This window comes from Octopus sinensis, linkage group LG12 (assembly GCF_006345805.1).
Source record: "Octopus sinensis linkage group LG12, ASM634580v1, whole genome shotgun sequence".
Lineage (NCBI taxonomy): Eukaryota > Metazoa > Mollusca > Cephalopoda > Octopoda > Octopodidae > Octopus > Octopus sinensis.
The window spans coordinates 21,194,792-21,219,398 of NC_043008.1; the positions used below are offsets into that span (position 1 = coordinate 21,194,792).

The 24,607-nt window shown below is 38.4% G+C and overlaps 1 protein-coding gene across 1 annotated transcript in view; it reads left to right on the top strand.

Annotated features, from left to right (window-relative positions):
* The window catches only part of LOC118765693 (uncharacterized protein PB18E9.04c-like), a 206,946-nt gene that overhangs the window by 102,095 nt on the left and 80,244 nt on the right, over positions 1-24,607 (top strand). Inside the window, exons 6-7 of the mRNA XM_036508073.1 lie at positions 2,248-2,426; positions 21,502-21,550. Of these exons, the coding sequence (XP_036363966.1) occupies positions 2,248-2,426; positions 21,502-21,550 (228 nt within the window). The remainder of the gene's footprint in view (positions 1-2,247; positions 2,427-21,501; positions 21,551-24,607) is intronic.

Sequence of the window (24,607 nt, forward strand, 5' to 3'; positions counted from 1 at the left end):
CTGGAATTTATTGCATTTAGAATTCACTTAGATATTCCTTTGCCTGTTTTATGTTATTTAGTATGATACTTTCTTGTTTTCATGCTTTAAGACAAGTCTTAACATCTAGTCATCAAAGTTTTTCACGTAGGTGTTTAGACCAGTTGTGGCAATCTCCATTCTTAATTCCAGTTCTAAAAGTCCATGGCCACCCTCTTTTCTTGGTAGGTAAAGTCATTCTATATCTGCCTTAGGGTGGTGCATTCTATGTATTGTCAACAATTTTCGTATTTTCCTGTCATGATTACATATTTCAATAATTGACCAGTTAATGATATTTAAACTGTAAGTCATGACCAGTATGGCTAAAGTATTGATTGCTTTGATCCTGTTTCTTGCATTCAGCTCTGTCTTGAGTATTGCCCTTACCCTGCAATAACATTCTCTTCTGATCTTTTCCCTCATTATTGAATATTTGATTCCATCACCTTTAAATAACCTTGGGTATTTGTAGCTCTCCGCTAGTTGTAACTCCTTTATGACATTCTGCTGGTCAAGATTAACATTGGATGTTTCTGTCATTTTTCCATTGATAAAAGTAGTTTTTGCACATTTATCAAGGCCAAATTGCCAAACTGTTAATATCATTATTGAAGGCTTTTGGTTGGTGTTCGGTTAGTGTTTACAGAGAGAGAAAGAGAAAGAGGTGCAGAAGGAGGGAAGATAATTTGTGGGTGTGCACATATGTATCTATGTCTCAGATATTTCTCCACCTAGATATGATGTGACCAGGTCACTAACAAGGATCTGATTCAAAATGTTTTGGTAGAATATATTTGTCACCATTACTATTATTATTATGTGCTAAAATAACTTTGATTTTTCCGTAAATCTGTGTTATTAGAGATGATATTATTCAATATTTAATGATAGAGCGTGTAGGCTAAGCTGATTATTATTTTTCAGTTAAGTTGATGTCCTTTAGTGTGCGACATTAATCAGCTGAACTCTGATGGTTATTAATCAAGTGTGTTTGCTCTGCCAACTCCATGCTTTAATCTTATAAAAGCTAAACAAGTGACTCACTCTGAACAGTTTGTTTGCCAAATTTCCTGAACAGAAAACTGTAGTTGACTGCTTTAAAAAATGATTATCGCAAATTGTGATTCCTGTATGTTACAGAGGAGATGTCAAGGCACATGGCTTAGTGGTTAGGGTATTCAGCTAATGATTATAAGGTCACGAGTTCAGTCTCTGGTGACATGTTCTGTCCTTGAGCAAGATGCTTTATTTCATGTTGTTCCAGTCCACTGAATTGGCAAAAATGTGTAGTACCTGTATTTCAAAGGGCCTGCTTGTCATGTTCTGTGTCATGCTGAATCCTCCTGAGAAGTTACCATATTTTTGTTGAGATGCTCTGTTTCTTTCAATTGATTTTAAATATAACAAAGAATTTAGTAAAATAACTTAGTTATCCTTAAGCTAGTGTTAGGAACATAAATTACGACTAAGGTTTGGTGGAAGACTTTAATTCAGAACTTTTGAAAACAGGACATTTGTACTACAGAGCCCGATGCAGTTTCAGGTGGGTTGGTACCAATACAGTTAAGGGTACGCATATGTGTGGATTGCTCAGCCATTTACACATTAATTTCAGAAGTGGGCTGTTCCATTGATTAGATCAACTTGAATCCTCATCATAACTGACAGAGTGTGCCAGTAAAATATATAACATGGTCAGATCTAGAAATTCTGCTTAAACAGTTTTTTTTTTATCTGTAACCTCCATAATGGTGTCCTGCTGAAAAGAAATCTGACCTTGGATATTGCAAATCAGCAACAGTATTATAGCAATCAAAATATAAAGGCTAATAATTAATTTGTGTAGATAAATGTGCTTCCATAAACTCTGTCTGATGAATAGAAGTATGGGAAATTGGATGTTAAAATGGTGGTGACGAGTAGGAGGATGAGGATGATGAGGAGGAGGAGGCGGAAGAGAATGACCATGATGATGATGATGATGATGATGATGATGAGGAGGAGGAGGAGGAAGAGAACGACCATGATGATAATGGTAATGATGATGATGAGGCAGAGGAAGAGAATGACCATGATGATGATGGTGATGATGATGAGGAAGGGGTGACCATGATGATGATAGTGATGATGATGAGGAGGAGGAGGAGGAGAAGGATCATGATGATGATGATTATGTTGACGGTCTGCCTGTGTAATTTGATAGGATGTCTTTTTTCTCACATCTAGGAAAGAAAGATACAAACTGCTTGAACATTACCAGTCTGTTTGGGAAGATTTTGAAAAGAAATACAAAAGCCTAAAACCAGCTCAGATACTGGAAAAAGAGATGAAGAACCTAACTCTGGCTGAAAAATTTCTCTCTAATATACAGGATGAGAAACAACATGTAACAAAGAATATGAAAGGTAAGACCAATTTATAAATGTCTTTTGACAATTTCTGGCCAAATAATTTCTTTTGTTTCATGAAACTGGTTAAGGACTTCACAAAGATGAGCAGGGCTGAGACTTCACAAAGATGAGCAGGAGTGGCTGTGTGGTAAGTAGCTTGCTAACCAACCACATGGTTCTGGGTTCAGTCCCACTGCGTGGCACCTTGGGCAAGTGTCTTCTACTATAGCCTCGGGCCGACCAAAGCCTTGTGAGTGGATTTGGTAGACGGAAAACTGAAAGAAACCCGTCGTGTATATGTATATATATATATATATGCGTTTGTGTGTCTGTGTTTGTCCCCCTAGCATTGCTTGACAACCGATGCTGGTGTGTTTATGTCCCTGTTGCTTAGCGGTTCGGCAAAAGAGTCCGATAGAATAAGTACTGGGCTTACAAAAGAATAAGCCCCGGGGTTGAGTTGCTCGATTAAAGGCGGTGCTCCAGCATGGCCGCAGTCAAATGACTGAAACAAGTAAAAGAGTAAGGACTTCACAAAGATGAGCAGGGCTGAGACATAATGGTAAATTCCAGGTGAACTGAGTCAATCACTAAGTGTCAGTTTTCATTTATATCTCTTTAGAAGAATCTTATCTCTTTTGTAATTCTGAGGTTCCATGCTTCTTTATTTACACAAGAAGCATTATTCAATAAATACTACCTCTGAAAAGGTTCTACTGAAACCGATTTTCCGGATAATGGCATATAAAGGATTTTAATGAGCATTATTCTATTTCTTCTCTATGTCTTTCGTTCCATCTTTGATTTCAAAGGAAAATAAACTGTTCCATGTGTGTATGTGGTTTTGTGTGTGTGTGTGTGTGTGTGTGTGTGTATTTGCATGCATGTGTGTTTGTGTGTGTGTGCTTTTGTGTGAATGTTTGTGTGTGCATGCATGTGTGTCTGTGTGTGCACATGCATATATGTGTGTGTGTTTGTGCTTGCATGTGTGTGTGTGTGTGCGTGCGTGCATGTGTGTGTATTTGTATGCATGTGTGTTTGTGTGTGTGCTTGTGTGAATGTTTGTGTGTGCATGCATGTGTGTGTGTGCACGTGCATATATGTGTGTTTGTGCTTGCATGTGTGTGTGTGCATGTGTGTGAATTTGCATGCATGTGTTTGTGTGTGTGTGTGCACGTGCATATATGTGTGTGTTTGTGCTTGCATGTGTGTGTGTGTGTGTGTGTGTGCGTGCATGCATGTGTGTGTATTTGTATGCATGTGTGTTTATGTGTGTGTGTGCTTTTGTGTGAATGTTTGTGTGTGCATGCATGTGTGTCTGTGTGTGCACATGCATATATGTGTGTGTGTTTGTGCTTGCATGTGTGTGTGTGTGTGCGTGCGTGCATGCATGTGTGTGTATTTGTATGCATGTGTGCTTGTGTGTGTGTGCTTGTGTGAATGTTTGTGTGTGCATGCATGTGTGTGTGTGCACGTGCATATATGTGTGTTTGTGCTTGCATGTGTGTGTGCATGTGTGTTTGTGTGTGTGTGTGCATGTGCATATATGTGTGTTTGTGCTTGCATGTGTGTGTGCATGTGTGTGTGTGTGTGTGCATGTGCATATATGTGTGTGTTTGTGCTTGCATGTGTGTGTGTTGTGCTTGCATGTGTGGTGTGTGTGTGTGTGCATGTGCATATATGTGTGTGTTTGTGCTTGCATGTGTGTGTGCATGTGTGTGTGTGTGTGTGTGTGCATGTGCATATATGTGTGTGTTTGTGCTTGCATGTGTGTGTGTGTGTGTGTATGTGTGTATCATTAGGTTCTGATTGCTTTCTCTCTTCAAACACAAAGCTGAAGATTTTAAGGTGGAGTTGAAAATAAGAATGGTAATTGTGTGCAATCTATAGGTGTGCTTTTATGCAGCAAGCACCTAAATGAGACAATCTCTCAGGGTAGTATTCAGTGTTCGAACAAGGCATCCATGTTAAGTTGGATCTAAAGATTATCTTTAAGAACTGTAATGCTTGTGTTTTCACACAACTGTAGTGGCAGGCTAGGGGAAATACCTACAATATGATATCAGAGCTGTGGCAGCAACCTGGCAGAATTGGTACCATGCCAAGCAAAATGCTTCGCAGCATTTCGTTTGTTTTTATGTTCTGAATTCAAATTCCACTGAGGTCAATTTTACCTTTCATCTTTTTGGGGGTCAACAACAGTAAATGTCTTAAAGTTGGTCAAACCCAGGCCAGCTCTGATTAATTTAACCTATGACCAAAACGAATCAGTCATGATGACCATCCAGTCTTTTGCTTGGGCAGTGTTTATGTCAGTATCAGCATTGGTGTCGATGTAATAGACTAGCCCCTTTCGCCCTAAAATTGCTGGCCTTGTATCAAAAATTTAAACCAGTATTATATCAGAGCTAGATTGTTTTATTCTTTTTTTTAAAATTTTGTTAACGTTTCAGTCATTTGACTGCAGCCATGCTGGAGCACTGCCTTTAGTCAAAGAAATCAACTGGTTGTGAGTTGTATTCTTGAGCAAAACGCTGTATTTCACGTTGCTCTAGTTCACTCAGCTGTGGAAATGAGTTGCAAGGTCACTGGTGCCAAACTGTATTGGTCTTTGCCTTTCCCTTGGATAACACTGGTGTCGTACTTTATTTATCAACCCAGGAAAGGTCGAAAGTAAAGTTGAAATTTAGTAAGACATGAACTCAGAATATAAAAGAGTCAGCACAAATACCACAAAGCACTTTTCTTGCCAATTAAATGACACTGGCAGGAACCCCTATTTGGTCACTTGACATGCAAGAAAGAACAACCAAATCTTCACAATGGAAAAATGGAAGGCCACATTGAATAGCACAGCTATATATACACTGTACCTAAAAGAAAAAAGATGGTATGGTCACAACTTGAATGCTTTTAGGAAAGCGGTTTTTAAAATAAATTACGATCTTATCTATAGTTTTGGTGTTGTCACAATGTTAGGAAACCTCATAATTAGTATAATTGCATTGCCAATTTGGATTTGCTTCTTTCACTTATCTGCTATTGTCCCCTGTTTCTTATGACCTTCTTTTAACGGCAGTTAGGCTTTCCAATATTATTTGTATATAAACATTTGAAGAAAACATTGCAAACGAGAAAAGTCAACCCCTGTATACCGTAAATCCTCGAGTATAGTCCACCCTTGAGTATAATACGCAGGGGATTTTTAGAGGGCTGTACCTCTGAAAAACCTAAACCTTGTGTATAATACGCATACCTTCTCTAACTTGAGTCAAGGAGGTCTATATAATATCCTTGGTTTGTAAAACAGTATACAGTAATGTCCTTTATTATTATTGTATATATAACACAATGCAAACATGTAGCTTTTTTGTGCATTTTGTTTGCAGAAAATAAAGAAATAACAGTAATAACGTTTAATAAATGTTGCTTACTACATGTTATGGATGATTCTTTTATGACTTCATTGCTTTCAGGATTAGCTTAAGGATGCATCTGAATAAACATTGCCGGACAGCAAATAGAAACTCGGACATTGCTTCGAAAATAATTTTCATTTTTAACCTCGCATATAGTATGCACTAGGGATATTGACCTTTAAATTTTGGCAAAAAAATGTGGATTATACTCGAGGATTTACGGTATGTCTTACAGCTGAGCTCTGATTAATTTAACCTGATTTAACAGGTGAGCTCTGGTTAATTTAACCTATGGTCAAAGCAAATCATTGATGACCATCTTGTCTTTTGTTCAGGCAGTGTTCATCCAGAACAGTATCAGTCCTTTCCCTTTTAAAAAAAGTAGTTATTTGGTGGAGACTTGGCTACTCTCTTTAGGCAAGTTGAATGACAACATAATGACTCCCCTCATTGCATGACACTAATCAATTTTGTTGAATTTGTTTACAGTATACAAATGTTGAATACTGTGATATTAATTATAGATAAGTCTAGTGGTACTCATTTCATAAAGACTCATATCATGTAGAGGAGTGGAGATACTTCATTCTTTTTCATTAATAGTAATCACCCTGTTCTCATACTACAATCTATTACAACTTGCTGTTTTCAAATCTAGCCATATTGCTATTGCACACACTACACTTTTCAAATCCAATTTCTGTGATAGAATGGCTATTGGTTCCTAATTTTGTTTTTACTGTTTCGCTTAGAAAGGATATTCTTTTAGACAAGTCCAAACTGTTCGGGACAGCTACAGCCTGATGACAAAACCAGGGGGCATATTCTAGTTGAATTGAGACTGATTGATTTTCTTTGGAAAACTTGGTCAAAATATTTAAAATGTTAATATATTTGAGTGGGGAAAGTGCAAGCATAGCTGTGTTACAAGAAGCTTGCTTTACAACCACAGGCTCTTGTGTTCAGTCCCACTTCATGCTATTATGTACAAGTGTCTTCTACTATAGCCTTCAGGCTGACCATAAGCCTTGTGAGTTGACTTGGTTGGTGAAAACTGAAAGAAGCCTGTTGTGTACATATGTATATGTATATGTATGTATGTGTGTGTGATCATGCATGTGTGTGTTACTGTCTGTTTGCCTTGGCATTATGTGATAGTTGTAAATGAATATCACCATCATGCAAGCAGTGTCCTTTGTTTCTCATCTGCCATGAAAGCCTGTCTGATCATGGGAGAAATATTACCTTGGTTGGAAACAGATGAGGGTTGGTGACGGGAAGGACATCCAGCTGTAGAAAATTCTACCTCAGTACATTCCATCCAATCCATGCAAGCATGGAAAAGCAAACATTAAAAGCATGACAATGATGATCATGATCTGAGGCTGTTAGTCATCAGTAGGCATTCTTTCCCTGGACCACGGAACAAGAAAAGTTAAAAACATTTGATTGAGTTCAAATTCAGTAGGTGTTTTGTGAAAAAATATTTTGGCAGTACACTTAATTCTAAAGCCTCAGTTCACCTAGCTTTCAGGAATAGGTGTCAGATCCCGTGAGACTGTTACCTGAACAAACGGGATCTTTTCGGTTTGAAAGGCAGTTTTTTTCTAGCGGTGTCATATGAAATTGTCACCCATAATTATGACCCTAGTATCGATCTATTGCATTTCAATCTGTTTTAGGGTTAGGGTTAGGGGTGGGGGAAAGGTATCTTTTTTACTTCATAAATGTAAATAAACCCAATCTGTTTCTTAAACGAGGGACATATTCGTACGGTACAGAATGTTTTTTTTACCTCAATGGATGTCACTGATTGATTGAAATTGCAGAAACTGAAGAAAAAAAAAACAACAAATATCTTACAAACTATAGAATTTTCTCAATAAAGCCAAGAGAAAAAGATGTTTTATAAACACATTATACCAGTTTAAAATTTTTTAGTTACTTAGAAATTATGTTAAAAACTGCCGTTCAAACTGAAAAGATCCCAAACAGGTGTTCTGATTTGCATACAATTGATCCTTTATTCACTTAGCTACAACACAGCAGCTAAACACAGACCCTTAAAAACTGCTTATACTTAGTGATGTTTACTAATAAAACTCATAGTACTAGCTATTCAAAATTACTATTATTTGCGCATAGCTCTATTTTCTCCACTTTTACGCAAAACCTAATAGTTACTTGTTCATTGTCGGCTAATCTACATTTGATACAGAAATATATGATTTAGTGGTTAAGTGCACTGCTATGACAGCAAATAAGATACAATTTAGAAAATTATTATTCACAAGTTTAATGCAATTCATGTGTGTGTGTGTGTGTGTGTGAGATGATATGAATTTAGTTTTTAAAAGATGACCTGTCATTTCTCTAAGAACTTTTAATGAAATGAAAAGTTTCTTCCCCCAACAAATAATTGATAGATGTCAATTGGTTTAAAATGTGACATGTGTATTTGAGATTAGGTGTCATAAGATATCAAGAACATGAGTTTATAATAAGGATAAATAATAGTGATATAAAATGAAATGATATAATAATTATATATATTAGTGATAGAGCAGTTGGTGGGCTACTGAATAGGCTGATATAAGTTTGGATAATTGTATAGTTATCATATGGTATCTCTGACCGAACATGTCACTCCACCAACTTCAACATATTTAGCAGTAATCTCTGAGTTTTTTTACTTCTTTCTTTTGCGGTTGGAAACATTAAGGACTACCATCAGCTGTTAACTTAGTAGCTACAGCCAAATTTATCCCACTCATGTTATATGTGGAAATAAATGGAACATAGTATGTGTGTATGCAAGTGCTTGTGTGTGACAAAGATAGAAAAAAACTATTCAATACACTTACATATATGCGCAGGAGTGGCTGTGTGGTAAGTAGCTTGCTAACCAACCACATGGTTCCGGGTTCAGTCCCACTGCGTGGCATCTTGGGCAAGTGCCTTCTGCTATAGCCTCGGGCCGACCAATGCCTTGTGAGTGGATTTGGTAGACGGAAACTGAAAGAAGCCTGTCGCATATATGTATATATTTATGTTTGTGTGTCTGTGTTTGTCCCCCTAGCATTGCTTGACAACCGATGCTGGTGTGTTTACGTCCCCGTCACTTAGCGGTTCGGCAAAAAGAGACCGATAGAATAAGTACTGGGCTTACAAAAGAATAAGTCCCGGGGTCGATTTGCTCGACTAAAGGCGGTGCTCCAGCATGGCCGCAGTCAAATGGCTGAAACAAGTACAAAAAAAAAAAAAAAAAATGTATTGTATAGGTTTTATCATAATTATTCTAAGCTGAGTTTCACGTTTCTGATCTTCAGCTTATAATGAATGCATGTGTGTTTATTCCCACCACCCATCATCTCTCTAACTACAGTATTCTGCTTGTATTGATACTAAATGGGTGCAGAACCGCATTTTCTCTAGCATTACTGTAATACTTCTTATCCTTCTCACTATCCAGAACCATTTCATTTCATAACCATCCTTCATTCGGGTTGCTGATCCGTGGAATAAGCTGCCGGACGAGATAGTGAAGATGTCGATGACCGCTCGGTTCAAAGTCTCTCTTGACTAGAAATGGCCTGAACTCTTTGCATGAACACCCTCCCTGTACATAACTCCATATCCCCCTACATGGCCTTGCTTTTTGCTTTTTGAGCCAAAAAATTAACTTAACTTAACTTAACTTCATTCTTAATACTGTCTGCCCACATTTTGCATTTATCATTATCCCGTGCCAGCAAATAATCTATCCTTCTCTACTGCCATACATCTCTCAATCTCCTCGTGCACTACATCTGTATTTGTACCCTACACTCTTGAAGCCTCCATAATTCTAAGATTGCCTATATTACACTGAGTGACCCTGGTGGATCCTGTGAAATCCTGGGTCTGGCATTTCTGTAGATTTTTTTCAGATTGAGATGATTGTGCACATATGTTCTCTGATGCAAATGTTCAATTTTTCTGGTGGTGCTTCCAATCTAGAATGCTCTGCATTTACTCCAGACTACCTCATATATCACACAAACCCTTGAGTACATTTTGAACTTCTCAGACGTGGGCCCCTGTGACTAACTTTACCCTCTACCTGGGCTCCTGAGTGAAATAATAAATAATTGCATATACAGCTCAAGAGTAACAATTGCAGGTAAACTAATGGACTGAATCACAAAACAATTCACAGGAGAATGACAAAAATAGCCTTTCTCTCAGCTACCATATTTATTAGGTAAATTAATGGACAGAATCATATAAAAAAATTCAGGAAAATAACGATAATAGGCTTTTCTCTCAGCCACCATATTTGTTAGGTACACTAATGGACATATTTATTCACCTGAATCACTACTTTCCTCATCACTTTCACCAATTTGATTGTCTGGATCACTCTCATTGCCAGCATAAGTGTAAATTCTTCATCGGAAGAATAAACATCAATAATTTCCTCAACTGCAATGAGTCTAGGCCTTGCTTGTTTACAAGATGAAGTACTGGGTTCATTACATGCTCGTTTCATCACAGTGGGTTTTTTTTTTCTTTTAATTAAAAACCACAGTAAACAACAGCTATGGCGAGAATACCATTAAGTATGAGTCACAGACACACTTGACTACAAAGCTGTAAAGTGATCAGTTGTCTGTTTTAATATTTCATCTCTCTTTTTCTATGCGTGTTGTTCATTATCACTTCTGTGAGAATCCAGCAAAGATGACATAAATGTTATTTCTGCTTTAGTGGGAACATGACATGGCAGGGTGAAGATGTTGGTGGGTAAATAAATAGTGTGCATCCCTCAATACTATTTATGGTATGATTTCTAGACAGAAATTTCATTAGGGATGGAGAAAGCTGAAACCAACTGTAAACAATAGAAAGGAGTCACACAAAGCAGATTGTTTGTTATAACATCACAAGCCTGTGCATGTTACCAGTCAGCACATGTCACCAGTCTGTGCATGCCACTGGCCTGTGCATGACACCAGTCTGCTCATGTCACCTGTCTGTGCATGTCACCAGCCTGCACATGTCACCTGTCTGTGCATGTTACCAGTCAGCACATGTCACCAGTCTGTGCATGCCACTGGCCTGTGCATGTCACCAGCCTGCACATGTCACCTGTCTGTGCATGTTACCAGCCTGCACATGTCACCTGTCTGTGCATGTTACCAGCCTGCACATGTCACCAGTCTGTGCATGTTACCAGCCTGTGCATGTCACCAGTCTGCTCATGTCACCTGTCTGTGCAAGTCACCACTTTGCGCATGCCACCATCTACCCCCAAAGCATCTGAGGAGTGGCTTATTCCACCCCTCATTTTTCCACCTGTCCTGAAGATGGGGCCATAACCTTGAAATATTGAAATATAAGATAAAACTTCAACTGTTGTACTGTTTTCCTTTTTTGTAGTTTACTTTGTAGTTCACTTTGCATTGTTTTGGTCTTATCTCACAAGTTTTTAAGTTTATCCAACACACACATACATGCATGTGTGCATGCACACACACTCTCTCTCTCACACACACACTCACACACACACATGCATATATATGAATATACTCACACCCATATACACATGTATATGTGTATGTGCGAATGTATGTGAGGATTGACATTCATGGATTCACTTGAACAAAGTGGTCATCTTGTTCACACACTTTGTTGAAATTATGACCAGTTGCTTTGTGCATTCAGACGCCTGTGGAATAAGAAATGCTTTATTTGAAAAGCTGGTAAGGGTTGGCAATGGCAAGAGCATCTGGTCATGAAATCCTTCCTCAAAAACATGCCCGTCCATAGCCATGATAGCATGGAAGGAAAAAAGACGAATATTAAACAAACAAGTAGATAAATGAATGGGTAAAGAGGAAACATTTTTACATAAGACATGCATATAATTTGAAGTAAACATACAGTGAAATTGTGGTTTTGTTTTAATATTAGTTGATATTGTAGCAAGTCTTTGCCCCATTTTGAACCTGAGACTTGCTTTTTTGTTGATGAAGAAAAACTTTGTCAACAACAACTGAATCTGATGACATCATGAAGAAATTATCTAATAATGCTCATTGCCCAGATAACATGTGGATTGACTGCCATCAGCTAAAAATTAACCATTCAAAAATTGCCAAAAATTCCAGTTATGGTTGTTGAGGGCAATCAATGAAAACCTGCATAAGGTTTCCCCACCAAAAACAATGAAGCGCCACCAAGCAGGTATCCAAACACAGACAGTAGTGCATTAGCAGCCTTTCATCCACCAGCTTTAGAACTTGACACTTAGACTTAGCACTCATAAAGAACCGCCTCTATGATAAGAGTTACTGAAGTATGGAACAAACTGCCGGCATCAGTTGTTAGTTGTCGGAGCACTGCATCCTTCAAAACTTCCATGTTTCCTGAGGTTCGCCAACACTACACCTGATTTTCTCCCCTCCATTCACACGCAAGCATGTATTTGACTCATACACTGTTCACTTTCCAGACATTTGTACATTACCGCGTATGCTTTATACGCACTTTTGACAAGTTGTGGTGCACCTGAGCACTGTATACAATAATTTCATTATCTCTCTATATATAAAGCTGAAGTTGTCTGTGTATGACAGGTTTGGTAGCCTTCAACTAACACTATCTCCTCCAAGACCCTGCGGTGCAAGTTGACCAATATTGAGAGTATGATAGAAGAAGGCTTGCTCTTCCTTCCGTAGAAGATAAAATTCAAATCGGACCATATTAAAACCAAAAATTATTTACATCAAAAAGGTGCTTTTTTCTATGAAAATCCCTATTTTTTACGATTTTTTTACTTCTGTGTTGCCATTTTTTGGTGCACTTCAACCAGAAAAATGTTCACTTAAAGAGACTGACAAGCTACATAATGCAAAATTTTTTACATTTCAAAAATTCCAATTCTAAAGGGTGGAAACAAACCCGAGCAATGCCGGGCAATACTGCTAGTATTATATATTATTATAAACACTGTTATTATGAAAATAACTTTTTTTCCTTCTTTTCTGTTAACTCTGTCAGACCTTTGGGTTTGATGTTCATTTCGTAAACAATAAATATTGCATGAAAGATTGAAACCGCAACTTTGTTTTCATATTTCCGTTTCATTTCGTTTTGCATTCACACAACTGTTTCAAGTATATCGGTGAAATGGTTAATGTACTGTATATTACAAAGCTTTTGGTTGTATATCAAACTACAACTAATGACATTTTATCGTGCTCTTAAAAGTACATTTGGGACGTAGTCACAATGCAAAGCACACTGTTCTCTATAGCTATCAATTGTAGTCTTTGTTACCACATCGTTGTAGTATCTCGAAAGAATCACTATAAGCCGTGTCAGAAACTATCAATACTTCCAAAACTAGTGTTTCATTTTCCTTTCTTGTTTTTGTGTTTTTTCTTTTTGATTTACTTTTAAGTTACTATAACAAATATATAAACCGTCAATAATGTCAGATTAATTACTTGGGTGGTTTAATCAATTATAACTGCAGAAACAAAGGCTGTGACTTTGATTCTATAAAGGATCTTTAGAAAACATTTGATATATGTTTAGCAAGCTGCCAGCTTTCACTTACCCCAAATGCATTCTGTTTTCTTTCTTATTGATTAGTCTGAATAAGTAAGCCTTTTCAAACTTTTGTATTAAGGTATAATGATTATTGAGTAAGCTTAATGCAGACAATGTGCAGTTTAAATTCTTGCCAGTTAGTTAGTAAGATGAAAAGATATTCACCAAAATAGGAATTCTCCTGGGAGGTACAGCTCTTACAAAAATAATTCTGAATTGTGCAGGGTTGTTTGTTCTTGTATGAAGTTTATAGAGAATGACATTGTTGACGTAATGAGGGGATAGAGAAATGAGACAAGTATAGGGGAGGAACAGAACAGAAACTGTTGTTGTAAACAGAGAAAAGATGTAGCCCAGCTGTGGCCATCGGTTGCGAGTTTTTTGTTTTTTGTTTGTTGCTTCTCAAGCCATGCCTGGCTCATAAGGGCTGGTTCCCCGGTTTCCTTGGCGTATAGGTTCCCCACCTGGATGGGATGCCGGTCTGTCGCAGGTGAGCTGCAAGATGCAGGAGGAAAGAGTGAGAGAAAGTTGTGGCAAAAGAGTCAGCAGAAGTTTGCCATTACCTTCTGCCCGATACACATTGAGCTTAGGTGTTTTGCCCGGTCTGAGATTCGAACCTGTGATCCCTCGACTGCGAGTCCGCTGCTCTAACCACTAGGCCATGTGCCTCCTCCAGTTGCGAGTTAAAGTGTGCATATTAAGTTCTGTGAAAGATTTTCCATATCAAAACAGAATGGATAATTTCAAATGTGGTTCTTCTGCCATCATCATCGCTTTTATTCACCTCCTCAGTTCTGTTACTGTAAATAAACAAGCACATAATTAAGTTATGGAGACTCTTTAATTAATCTTGCAGAGTATAAAGGCAACTTCACATGTGGTATTGCCATGGTAAAACATACTTGGTACTTTCTGTAAAGTAGTTAGTAATGAAATGTTAGGTTGAGAGGTCCCTTGATATGAGGTGAAATTTTTATGTTTGAAGCTTGCTTTGCAATAATATGGTTTTGGGTTCAGTCCCACTGTGAAGCACCTTGGGTAAATGTCTTCTACTATTGCCCCAGGCTGACCAACGTCTTGCGAGTGAATTTAGTAGAGGGAAACTGTGTTGAAGCCTGTCATATATGTATGTATGTGTGTGTGCTTTGAGTCTGTATTTGTGTTGTTGCAGGTGCCACTCCCTGATTTGTTTGTCACTGTTAGCAGTTCAGCAAAAGGGCTAAAATAGACTAATTACTGGACTTTAAAAAAATTAAGTCTAATACCAGGTTTCATTTGTTTGACTAAACCCTTCAAGTTGGTGCCCCAGCATGGCCACAGTTCAACAACTGAAACATATAAAATATAAAATGTAAAAGTCTCAAAGCAGAGTAGTGGATTGGCAAAGTTGTCCGAGCAACAAATATGATGCCTTGTGGTATGATATTTGGCGCTTTGTGTTATGATTGGCAACTCTTGTAATAGCATTAGTGTTAAGCTGTAGTGACCCTCTCCTCCTGGGACAACATTGACGACAAGGACAGAGGTGATTTACTTGTCAGTCAAATGTCTTTCACAAAAACTTTGCCCAAGCCTGCTCATTAACTTTGTCACGCAATGTTTTTTTTTTCGTTGTTTAATGTAGTAGATTGGGGTAACATTGCCAAACCTGCAGACTATCTTAAAAGGCGGCGAGCTGGCAGAATCGTTAGCACGCCGGGCGAAATGCTTAGCAGTATTTTGTCTGCCACTACGTTCTGAGTTCAAATTCCGCCGAGGTCGACTTTGCCTTTCATCCTTTCAGGGTCGATTAAATAAGTACCTGTTATGACACTGGGGTCGATGTAATTGACTTAATCCGTTTGTCTGTCCTTGATTGTCCCTTCTGTGTTTAGCCCCTTGTGGGTAGTAAAGAAATAGGTATTATTGCCTTAAACCTTTCATTACCTTATTTTTATTGAAATACACTACCTTTGTTTCAATTAATTTTGAGATGATAGAAAGATGGAAGCCTTGGAGAATAAGTGCATGACAATTCTAATAAATCTGTGATTTTGAAGCAGTGAAAGGAAATTGTAGACTTAATGAATAAATTTCTCCAAAAATATATTCTATTTTCAAGATTTCACAGCTCTAGCACCACTTCTACATAGCCAACCCTTGTGCGTTTACAGAGGATAATTTTAATTGGAAGAGCAAATATTCTACTATTCACTAGAATTAAACTATGGACCCTGACCAAATTTGAGGAGTGGTGCTGGCGGCTATGGCTGCTACTGTTGCTACCCCTAGCAGAGGAGAAGGATGAGGATGAAATGTTAGATTTAATGAACCTTCTGACTGCACCATTGATAAAGACCTGTAGTCTCTTTACAAATTGGCCAGTTTCAAGCGCTTGAAATCTCATGCTGTGGATTAGCACTTAACTCATGGAAGCAGATGTGAAAGGAGGAAAGAGGCAGAAACATCACATATTTGAGACATCACATTCTAGAAATAATGTGGGAAATTTAGAAGTGTTTCAGTATGCTGCTACAGAATCTGTACAATTTTAGAATTAATTGGAACACACCTGTGCGCTACTGTTACTGTATGTGTGTGTGGGTGTGTTTGTGTCTCTGTGTGTATGTGTGTGTATCTTTAAATTCTTTTAGCCATTAGACTGTGGCCATGCTGGGGCACCACCTTAAAGAATTTTAGTTGAATGAATTGAACCCTGTACTTATTTTTTCTTAAGGCTGGTATTTATTTTATCGATCATTTTTGCTGAACCTTTGCGAAGTTATAGGGACGTAAACACTCCAACACCAATTATCAAGTAATAGTGGGGGACAAACATAGACACAAAGCACAGACACACACACACACACACACACACACACACACACACACATACACACATGCACACATACATACACACACACATATTTTTCAACTTTTTTCAACTATTTTCAAACAAGATGATGGTTGTGAACCCCCTCCATTTGATAGATCGGTACCTCCAATGCTTCGATTGGTCATCACGCAGGACGAAGTCAAACGTGTTATTCAAGGCCTCGATGTCAACAAGGGTCACGGCTCTGACGGCATACACCCACGGGTTATCAAAGCATTGGCTCCGGTCATCTGCGAGCCCTTAACACGTCTATTCAATATGTCATTGGCGACGGGTGTTATACCTGTGGACTGGAGAACAGCGATAATCTGCCCAATTTTCAAGAAAGGGAGCCGCGAAGACCCGCTTAACTACCGACCGGTTTCCCTTACCTCAATAATCAGCAAGATGTTCGAAACCATCCTTAAGAAAAGTATGATGCTCCACCTCCAAAACACAGCCTCTATCTCTGATTCCCAACACGGCTTTGTGCCGAAGAGATCATGCTTGACCAACTTACTGGTAATGGAAGAATTGGTGACGCGCATCCTCGATGATAATGATGCTGTTGACATCGTTTTATTGGACTTTGCCAAAGCTTTTGACTCGGTAAACCACCGCCTATTACTTGTCAAGCTTCAAGCATATAGTTTCCATCTGGATATTGTACGATGGGTTGGTGCCTTCCTCTCAGATCGCTCCTTCCAAGTCCAAGTTAATGGTTCGCGGTCCGACGTCTCCAGTGCAAGCAGTGGCGTGCCTCAAGGTTCAGTGCTTGGGCCCTTATTGTTCTTAGTCTTCATAAATGACTTGCCCGACGACCTCACGCAACACACCCTTCTATTTGCCGACGATATCAAACTGGTCGCTCCTCGCGGTGATATAGAGGATCTTCGTCGATGCCTCCACCAAATTTGGAAGTGGTCTAACGAATGGGACCTGTGTTTGAACGTGTCAAAGTGCTGTCATCTGCCTGTTGGCTCTCCTCCTGCAACTCAACTTGATTTCGAGCCAGGTCGTCTGTTGCTGGAGAGGACTGATCAGGTAAAGGACCTGGGTATCTTGGTGGATTCCTCCTTTTCGCCTTCGGCCCAGTGCGTCCATGCTGCCAACAAAGCACGCGGAATTCTGTTCTTGATTCGACGGTCATTCGGAATGCTCACAGCAGCCATATTCCTACCACTCTATGTCACGCTGGTGAGACCCATATTGGAGTACGGGATTCAAGCCTCTTCTCCTTATCTCCTCAAAGACATACAGCATCTCGAAAGAGTCCAGAAGCTGGCTACCTGCATGGTTCATGGTCTCAAAAATTTGTCCTACGAAGAAAGGCTGAGGACGCTCTACCTTTATTCTCTTGAAAAACGCCGCCGCCGTGGTGATCTCATTCTTGCCCACAACATCATAAGCGGAAAGTGTAACCTCTCGAAAGAGCTGTTCTTCACTCCTGCTCCAGAGCATCGGCTGCGGGGTCATTCCGAAAAGCTCTACCTGCGATGATTTCATCTCAATCGAAGGAGAGGAGCTTTCTCCGTCTGGGTTGCGGATCCGTGGAACAAGCTGCCAGACGAGATGGTGAAGATGCCGACGACCGCTTTGTTCAAAGCCTCCCTTGACCTCAAGTGGCCTGAACTCTTTACATGAACACCACCCTGTACTTAATTCCATGTCCCTCTACATGGCCTTGCTATTTGCTTTTGAGCCAAATTAACTAACTAACTAACTAACATATGCACACATACATGCTCACAAACACATATGCACACACATACAATGGGCTTCTTTCAGTTTCTATCTATCAAATCCACTCACAAGGCTTTGGTTGGCCCAAGGCTATAGTAGAAGACACTTGCCCAAGGTGTCACACAGTGGGACTGAACCCAGAACCATGTGGCTGGGAAGCAAACTTGTTACCACACAGCTACACCTGTATGTATAATTAGTAGAGTCTCAGAATCAAAAATGAGAATTACTAAATTTAAGAATTGTTCATCATATTTTGTAAAGTTGGTAATTTTACAATTGTACCATGGTTCTGAGAGACAACAGGAGTGTATGAATCAAGTGTTTTAATACTTTGCTTGCCCTGGGTACCACATTTAACCCTTTCATATTTGTGTTGAGGTACTCTGTGTGTCTTTCGATTAATTTTAAATATAACAAAGAATTTAGTAAAGTAACTTAGTTATCATTAAGCTAGTGTTAGGAATGTAAATCGTGACTAAGGTTTGGTGGAAGATTTTAATTCAGAACTTATGTAAACAAGACATATGTACTACAGAGCCCAAGGCGGTTTCAGGTGGGTTGGTATCAAAAGGGTTAATACATAGGAGATATTTCTCTGCTGTCTATGCATCGTATATGATACAAATTCCCATATTTTCTTCCAATATATTGGAGTAATTTGGGACTTACGAAAGGACAGCTTTATGTTGCTCAGAGCAAATGAAACAAGGGTTAATAAAAAAATCTGAAAGCAGGCATGGGTGTTTAAGACAAACTTACAAAAATGCTTTGGGCTGGTAAAGATTTAAATGAAATTAGAAATATCAAATTTTTCAGTGGCAAAAGATTGTTATGAGATACACAAAAACTTAAATGACAAAAGAAAATGAAGACGTTATCAAATGATGAAAGCCTGATTAAATACAGAATAAAATAGTTTATAACAATGATAATAGCTAGATTAAATATTGAGCAAAAATCGTTTAGACAGATGTGATAGGTATTGCATTAAAGGAACTGTTTTGTTAATATTCTGGTTAAACTTATTTAAAAACATGTATGGTAATATTATGATATATATGATAATAGTATTAAAATTGCTTTACTGTTGATGTTGAAAATCCATAATCAGATCTATCAGAGCAGACACAGTGCTTTGAGATAGGCACAAGTTTTACTGGCTATTACTCAATTCATTATAACTTAGTTGCTTATCGTTTGTTTAAGCCTAGAAGCATAAGCTGGCTGAGATTGCTAGAACTGCGCTCCAAGCAGATATATATTTGTTAATCACCTCCTATAATGTGTTACTTCACAGCAGAACTGCTATCTTCTCTGTGATAGAGTTGTTGCTTCCAAGTTTCGGATTTAGAAAACAACATCATCAAACCGTTGTATCCTCCGTCTCCAAATGTCGTGGTGCTGCCATGATATTGTAATCGATGCATTGTGATGTCACTGGTGCCAAGCTGTATTGGCCTTTGTCTTTCCCTTGGATAACATCAGTGGTGTGGAGGGGGGAAGCTGGTATGCATGGGCATCTGCTGGTCTTCCATAAACAACATTGCCCAGACTTGTGCCACACAGGGGAACTCTCTAGGCGCAATCGCATGGTCATTCATGACTGAAGTAGGTCTTTACCTTTTTTTTACAATTTTGGTTGATCTAAGTTAAACATTTGATTGCCAAGAGTGCACAATGATCTAACAAGTTGCTGGTGCTATAGTTTTATGTATATGTGATATGTAAGTAATGGATCTGAAGTACTTGGCAACTGGATTGGTGTGTAAGTGATTGGATAGTCTACAGGTTTTTGTTCCATCATCATTATCACAATCATCACCATCATCATCACAATCATCACCACCACCACCACCATCATCATCATCATCATTTAACGTCTGTTTTCCATGCTGGCATGGATTGGACGGTTTGACAGGATCTGTCCAGCTGAAGAGCTGCTCCAGGCTCCAATTGTCTATTTTGGTATGGTATCCATGGTTGACTGCCCTTCCTAACACCAAGCACTTTACAGAGTGTACTGGGTGCTTTTTATGTGGCACCAGCATGGGTGCTTTATTTGTAGCACCAGCGCAAGTGCTTTTTACTTGGCACCTTAATATAGTTCTCGGGTGGATTCTATGTGTCACAATGTGACAAGGCTGGACTTTTAAATAGCAGGAAGTGGGCTTCCACACAGTTTCTGCTTACCCAATTTCACTCACAGTGCATGACTCAATCCAATGTTAGGGTTAAAAAAAAAACAAGCACAAGATGCCATGTAGGGTGTATGGATATTGAACTCTGGATCTCACTGACTGCAAGCTAACTTCTTAAACATTCAGCTATGCTGCATCCATACTAAACACTACATAACATGGCACTCTGTCGGTTATAATGACGAGGGTTCCAGTTGATCCGATTGACGGAACAGCCTGCTAGTGAAATTAACATGCAAGTGGCTGAGCACTCCACAGACACATGACATAGAGTGTAACAAGGTTGGCCCTTTGAAATACAGGTACAACAGAAACAAGAAGAAAGATTGAGAGAAAGTTCTGGTGAAAGAGTACAACAGGGTTCACCACCACCCTCTGCTGGAGCTTTGTGAAACTTTAAGTGATTTCGCTCAATAAACACTCACAACGCCCGGTATGGGAATGGAAACCGTGATCCTTCGAGCATGAGTCCACTGCCCTAACCACTAGGCCATTGTGCCTCCACTACATAATATAATTATGTATTACTCTTTTTACTCTTTTACTTGTTTCAGTCATTTGACTGCAGCCATACTGGAGCACCGCCTTTAATCGAGCAACTCGACCCCGGGACTTATTCTTTTGTAAGCCCAGTACTTATTCTATCGGTCTCTTTTGCCGAACCGCTAAGTAACGGGGACATAAACACACCAGCATCGGTTGTCAAGCAATGCTAGGGGGACAAACACAGACACACAAGCACACACACGCATATATATACATACATACGACGGGCTTCTTTCAGTTTCCGTCTACCAAATCCACTCACAAGGCTCTGGTCGGCCTGAGGCTATAGTAGAAGACACTTGCCCAAGGTGCCACGCAGTGGGACTGAACCCGGTACCATGTGGTTGGTAAACAAGCTACTTACCACACAGCTACTCCTGCGCCTATGTATGTAACTTAACTTTTTAAAATTTCCTTCGTCTTTTGAAACATCTGCCGCCACAGCTCCTGCTCATCGAGCAATTTAAATTTATGATTTATAATTTATTCTATAGAAATTATATGTAGTAGTGTATGTGTGTAATTTTGAATAAATTACAGAATATAATTTTATAGCTCTATTCAGGTCTGATGTAACAAAAACATATTTTATATGCAAGTGTTCCTTGAAATATTTTTTTTTTCTATTTAACCTCAGTTTTGTATTATCAGAATCAAATAACATGCATTGTTTTTGAAAACGTGTTTACTCTTTGTTTTCTCTTCATCATATTTTTGTTATTCTTCAGAAAATAAATTACTGACTACACAGGAAGTGAAAGGTTTTATTTGCAGCATGTATCCTTACGTTTATTTATTTATTTTTGGAAATACAGTGAAAGAAAGAAAAAAAGAAAGAAAGAAAGGAAAAAAGAGGTGAAATATTTCCTGTTGCATTAGCAAAGAGTGTCTTTGAAATAACAAACAAATATATTCAGGCTATTCACTGTGGAATATTTTTCCCCGAAAACTTTCAATTAGTCGTAAAATCATGAATATGGTACATCCACATTTGGTCATGTTTTGTGGAAAATTCTCAGTGAAGTGTGGTGCTGAAGTCTCTTACCAAAATAAGAATGTTTTCTTTACAATATTATGTATGTGTGTGTATGTGTGTATAGATGGATAGATAGATAAATAAATAGACAGATAGATAGATACATACATAAATAGATAGATAGATAGATAGATAGGTAGGTAGTCAGACAGACAGAGATAGATAGATAGAGAGATAATGGTATCATTTTAATGACAATTGTTTGCTAATGATTTGATAATTACTTCCATTTATTTTATCCCTTTGCTTTTTTTTAATGATCTAAGTTGAAACACAAAAATTTTAATTAGCATAATGCAATTAGCAACAATTTATGTGTGTGTGCATGCATATGTGTGCATATATATATATATATATATATATGTGAAAATCTTAGTAATCCAATCAAGTTGTAAAACTGAAGAAATAAATGAAGTTGAAAATGCACACAATATATGAAGATTTATTTCAATTTTGGAGATGTACCTGCATAGCAAGTGATTTGATCTGAGATCGTGTGCTGAAACGAAAACAATTGCAGCATGGAAGGTGTTTGTAAGTCATTTAAGAAACACACAAAAGCCGTTCGATTCACTTCAACATTTAAGTTTAATTTGTCAAAATATTTTCGTCGCTTTAAGACCGCGACCTGTTCACTGACAAAAATCCATGCTGCATTTCAATTTTATTATATATATGCTCATATATAGTGTGTGTGTGTGAGAGAGAGAGAGAGTGTATGTACGTGTGTGTGTGTGTACAGCAAAGATTAAGGTCCTAGCAAGCAAGAAAATCGACAGGACCCAGCTCTCCCCAAATCCCCAGGTAGGTGGCTCTGTTCGATTTGTAGGAAAGTTGTAGGTAGAAACTTTGCATGGTGTACCCAGTGTAAGCTATGGACACACAAGTGGTGCAGTGGGTTAATAGGAAGGTTATCAGAGAAGATAGTTTTACATGTGCTGAAGATGCACAGGATCCATAAAAAAACTTTAGAGGGCTCAGGAAATTGATTCTCTCAAATGCCTCCTTGGTGGCTCCTTATAGGTAGTAGACGATGTCTGCTACTTAGGGGACCAAATTAATAGTGAGGGAGGATGCAAGGAGAGTGTGATAGCTAAAATAAGAATTGGATGGAGGGAATTCAGAAAGTTGTTACCGCTGCTGGCCATGAAAAGTTTATCTCTCTAAATGAAAGGAAGATTGTATGATGCATGTATACAGACATGTTGGTGTCAGGAAGAGCATCCAGTCGTAAAAACCCTGCCAAAACAGACTCAGAAATCTGGTGCAAGCTCCTGCCCAGCCAGATCCTTTCAAACCTTCCAACTCATCCCAGCATGGAAGGAGGATGTTAAATGATGATGATGATGATGATGACGACGACGATGGCGATGAGGATGATGATGATGACGACGAGGATGATGATGATATGTGTGTACATGCACACACACACACACACAGATAGATAGAGATAGTGAGATAGATTGATAGATAGATAAATATATGTATATATATATATATATATACATTGTGTGTGTGTAAGTGTGTGAATGTTTGCATTGTGCGTCTTCATCTGATATTGAGTTAAGGATGGTGGTGATTTTTTGAAATTCTTCAATAAACAAATGTTTTGTAGTTTATCAGATATTTGCTGATGACCGGCATGAAAGATATCTTGCTTGAAAACCAAGTGGAATTAAGTGAATGCTGATGACAAGAAGTGTATCTGGTTGTACAAAACCTCTGCAAATCTTGTCTAACCCATGCCAGCATGGAAAACTGGATGTAAAAACTATGATAAACATGATATATATTCTGAAATGTCATGCATAGTCACAGTATGTATAAGATGGAGTGTGGTGGATTTATTTTCTATTATCTTCAGTAGGAAGCGGAATGAATCGTAATGTTTATAAATTTCTGTTGTGTAGACAGGAAATAGTTTCATTCAACACCTCAGGGAACTGAATTCTTTTTAACGTTTGTATATATGTTTAGCTATTGCCTCTGTATTTCTCTAGTATTAAGTCTTGAAGAATTCAGTTTAGAAACGATTGCTGAAAGGAAAATCTAATAGCATTGTCTTTGAAGAATCCCTGATGGTAACATATCATCGGTAAACAAGTTTTTCTATCTATTATTTAACAATTTTCTTTATTTCATTTATCGTGCCAATAATTTCTTTTCAAGATTCTAAACTTCTTTTCATTAACACTTTTCTCACTCTCTAATGGAGTTTCTTTATCATTTTGGCTTATTAGCAAATATTTAAAGTGTGATATGTATGAAAACTATTTTATCCGGAGAATACTAATAATATTAGAACGTTGCAGAAAAGAATCACAAGACTCATTCTTCAAGTTGAGCCAAACAGTAGGGGACTTACACGTAGATCAAGACTTAGTTGGTTGGATAACATCTATAGTCTCAGATGGTCTCTCTTGGGAATCCAGTTGACAAGTGTAATGACAGTTGCTTCTGATAGGACCCTCTGAATGAGGTACCTGAAAACTGTTCCTCCATGGTTCTCTTAAAAATAGGGAGTTGAAAAGATGGCTGACTGGCTGGCTGGCTGGATGGATGGAGAAGTATACTCTCTCTTTTACTCTTTTACTTGTTTCAGTCACTTAACTGTGGCCATGCTGGAGCACCGCCTTTAGTCAAGCAAATCGACCCCGGGACTTATTCTTTGTAAGCCCACTACTTATTCTATCGGTCTCTTTTGCCGAACCGCTAAGTGACGGGGACGTAAACACACCAGCATCGGTTGTCAAGCAATGCTAGGGGAACAAACACATACACACACACACATACACACA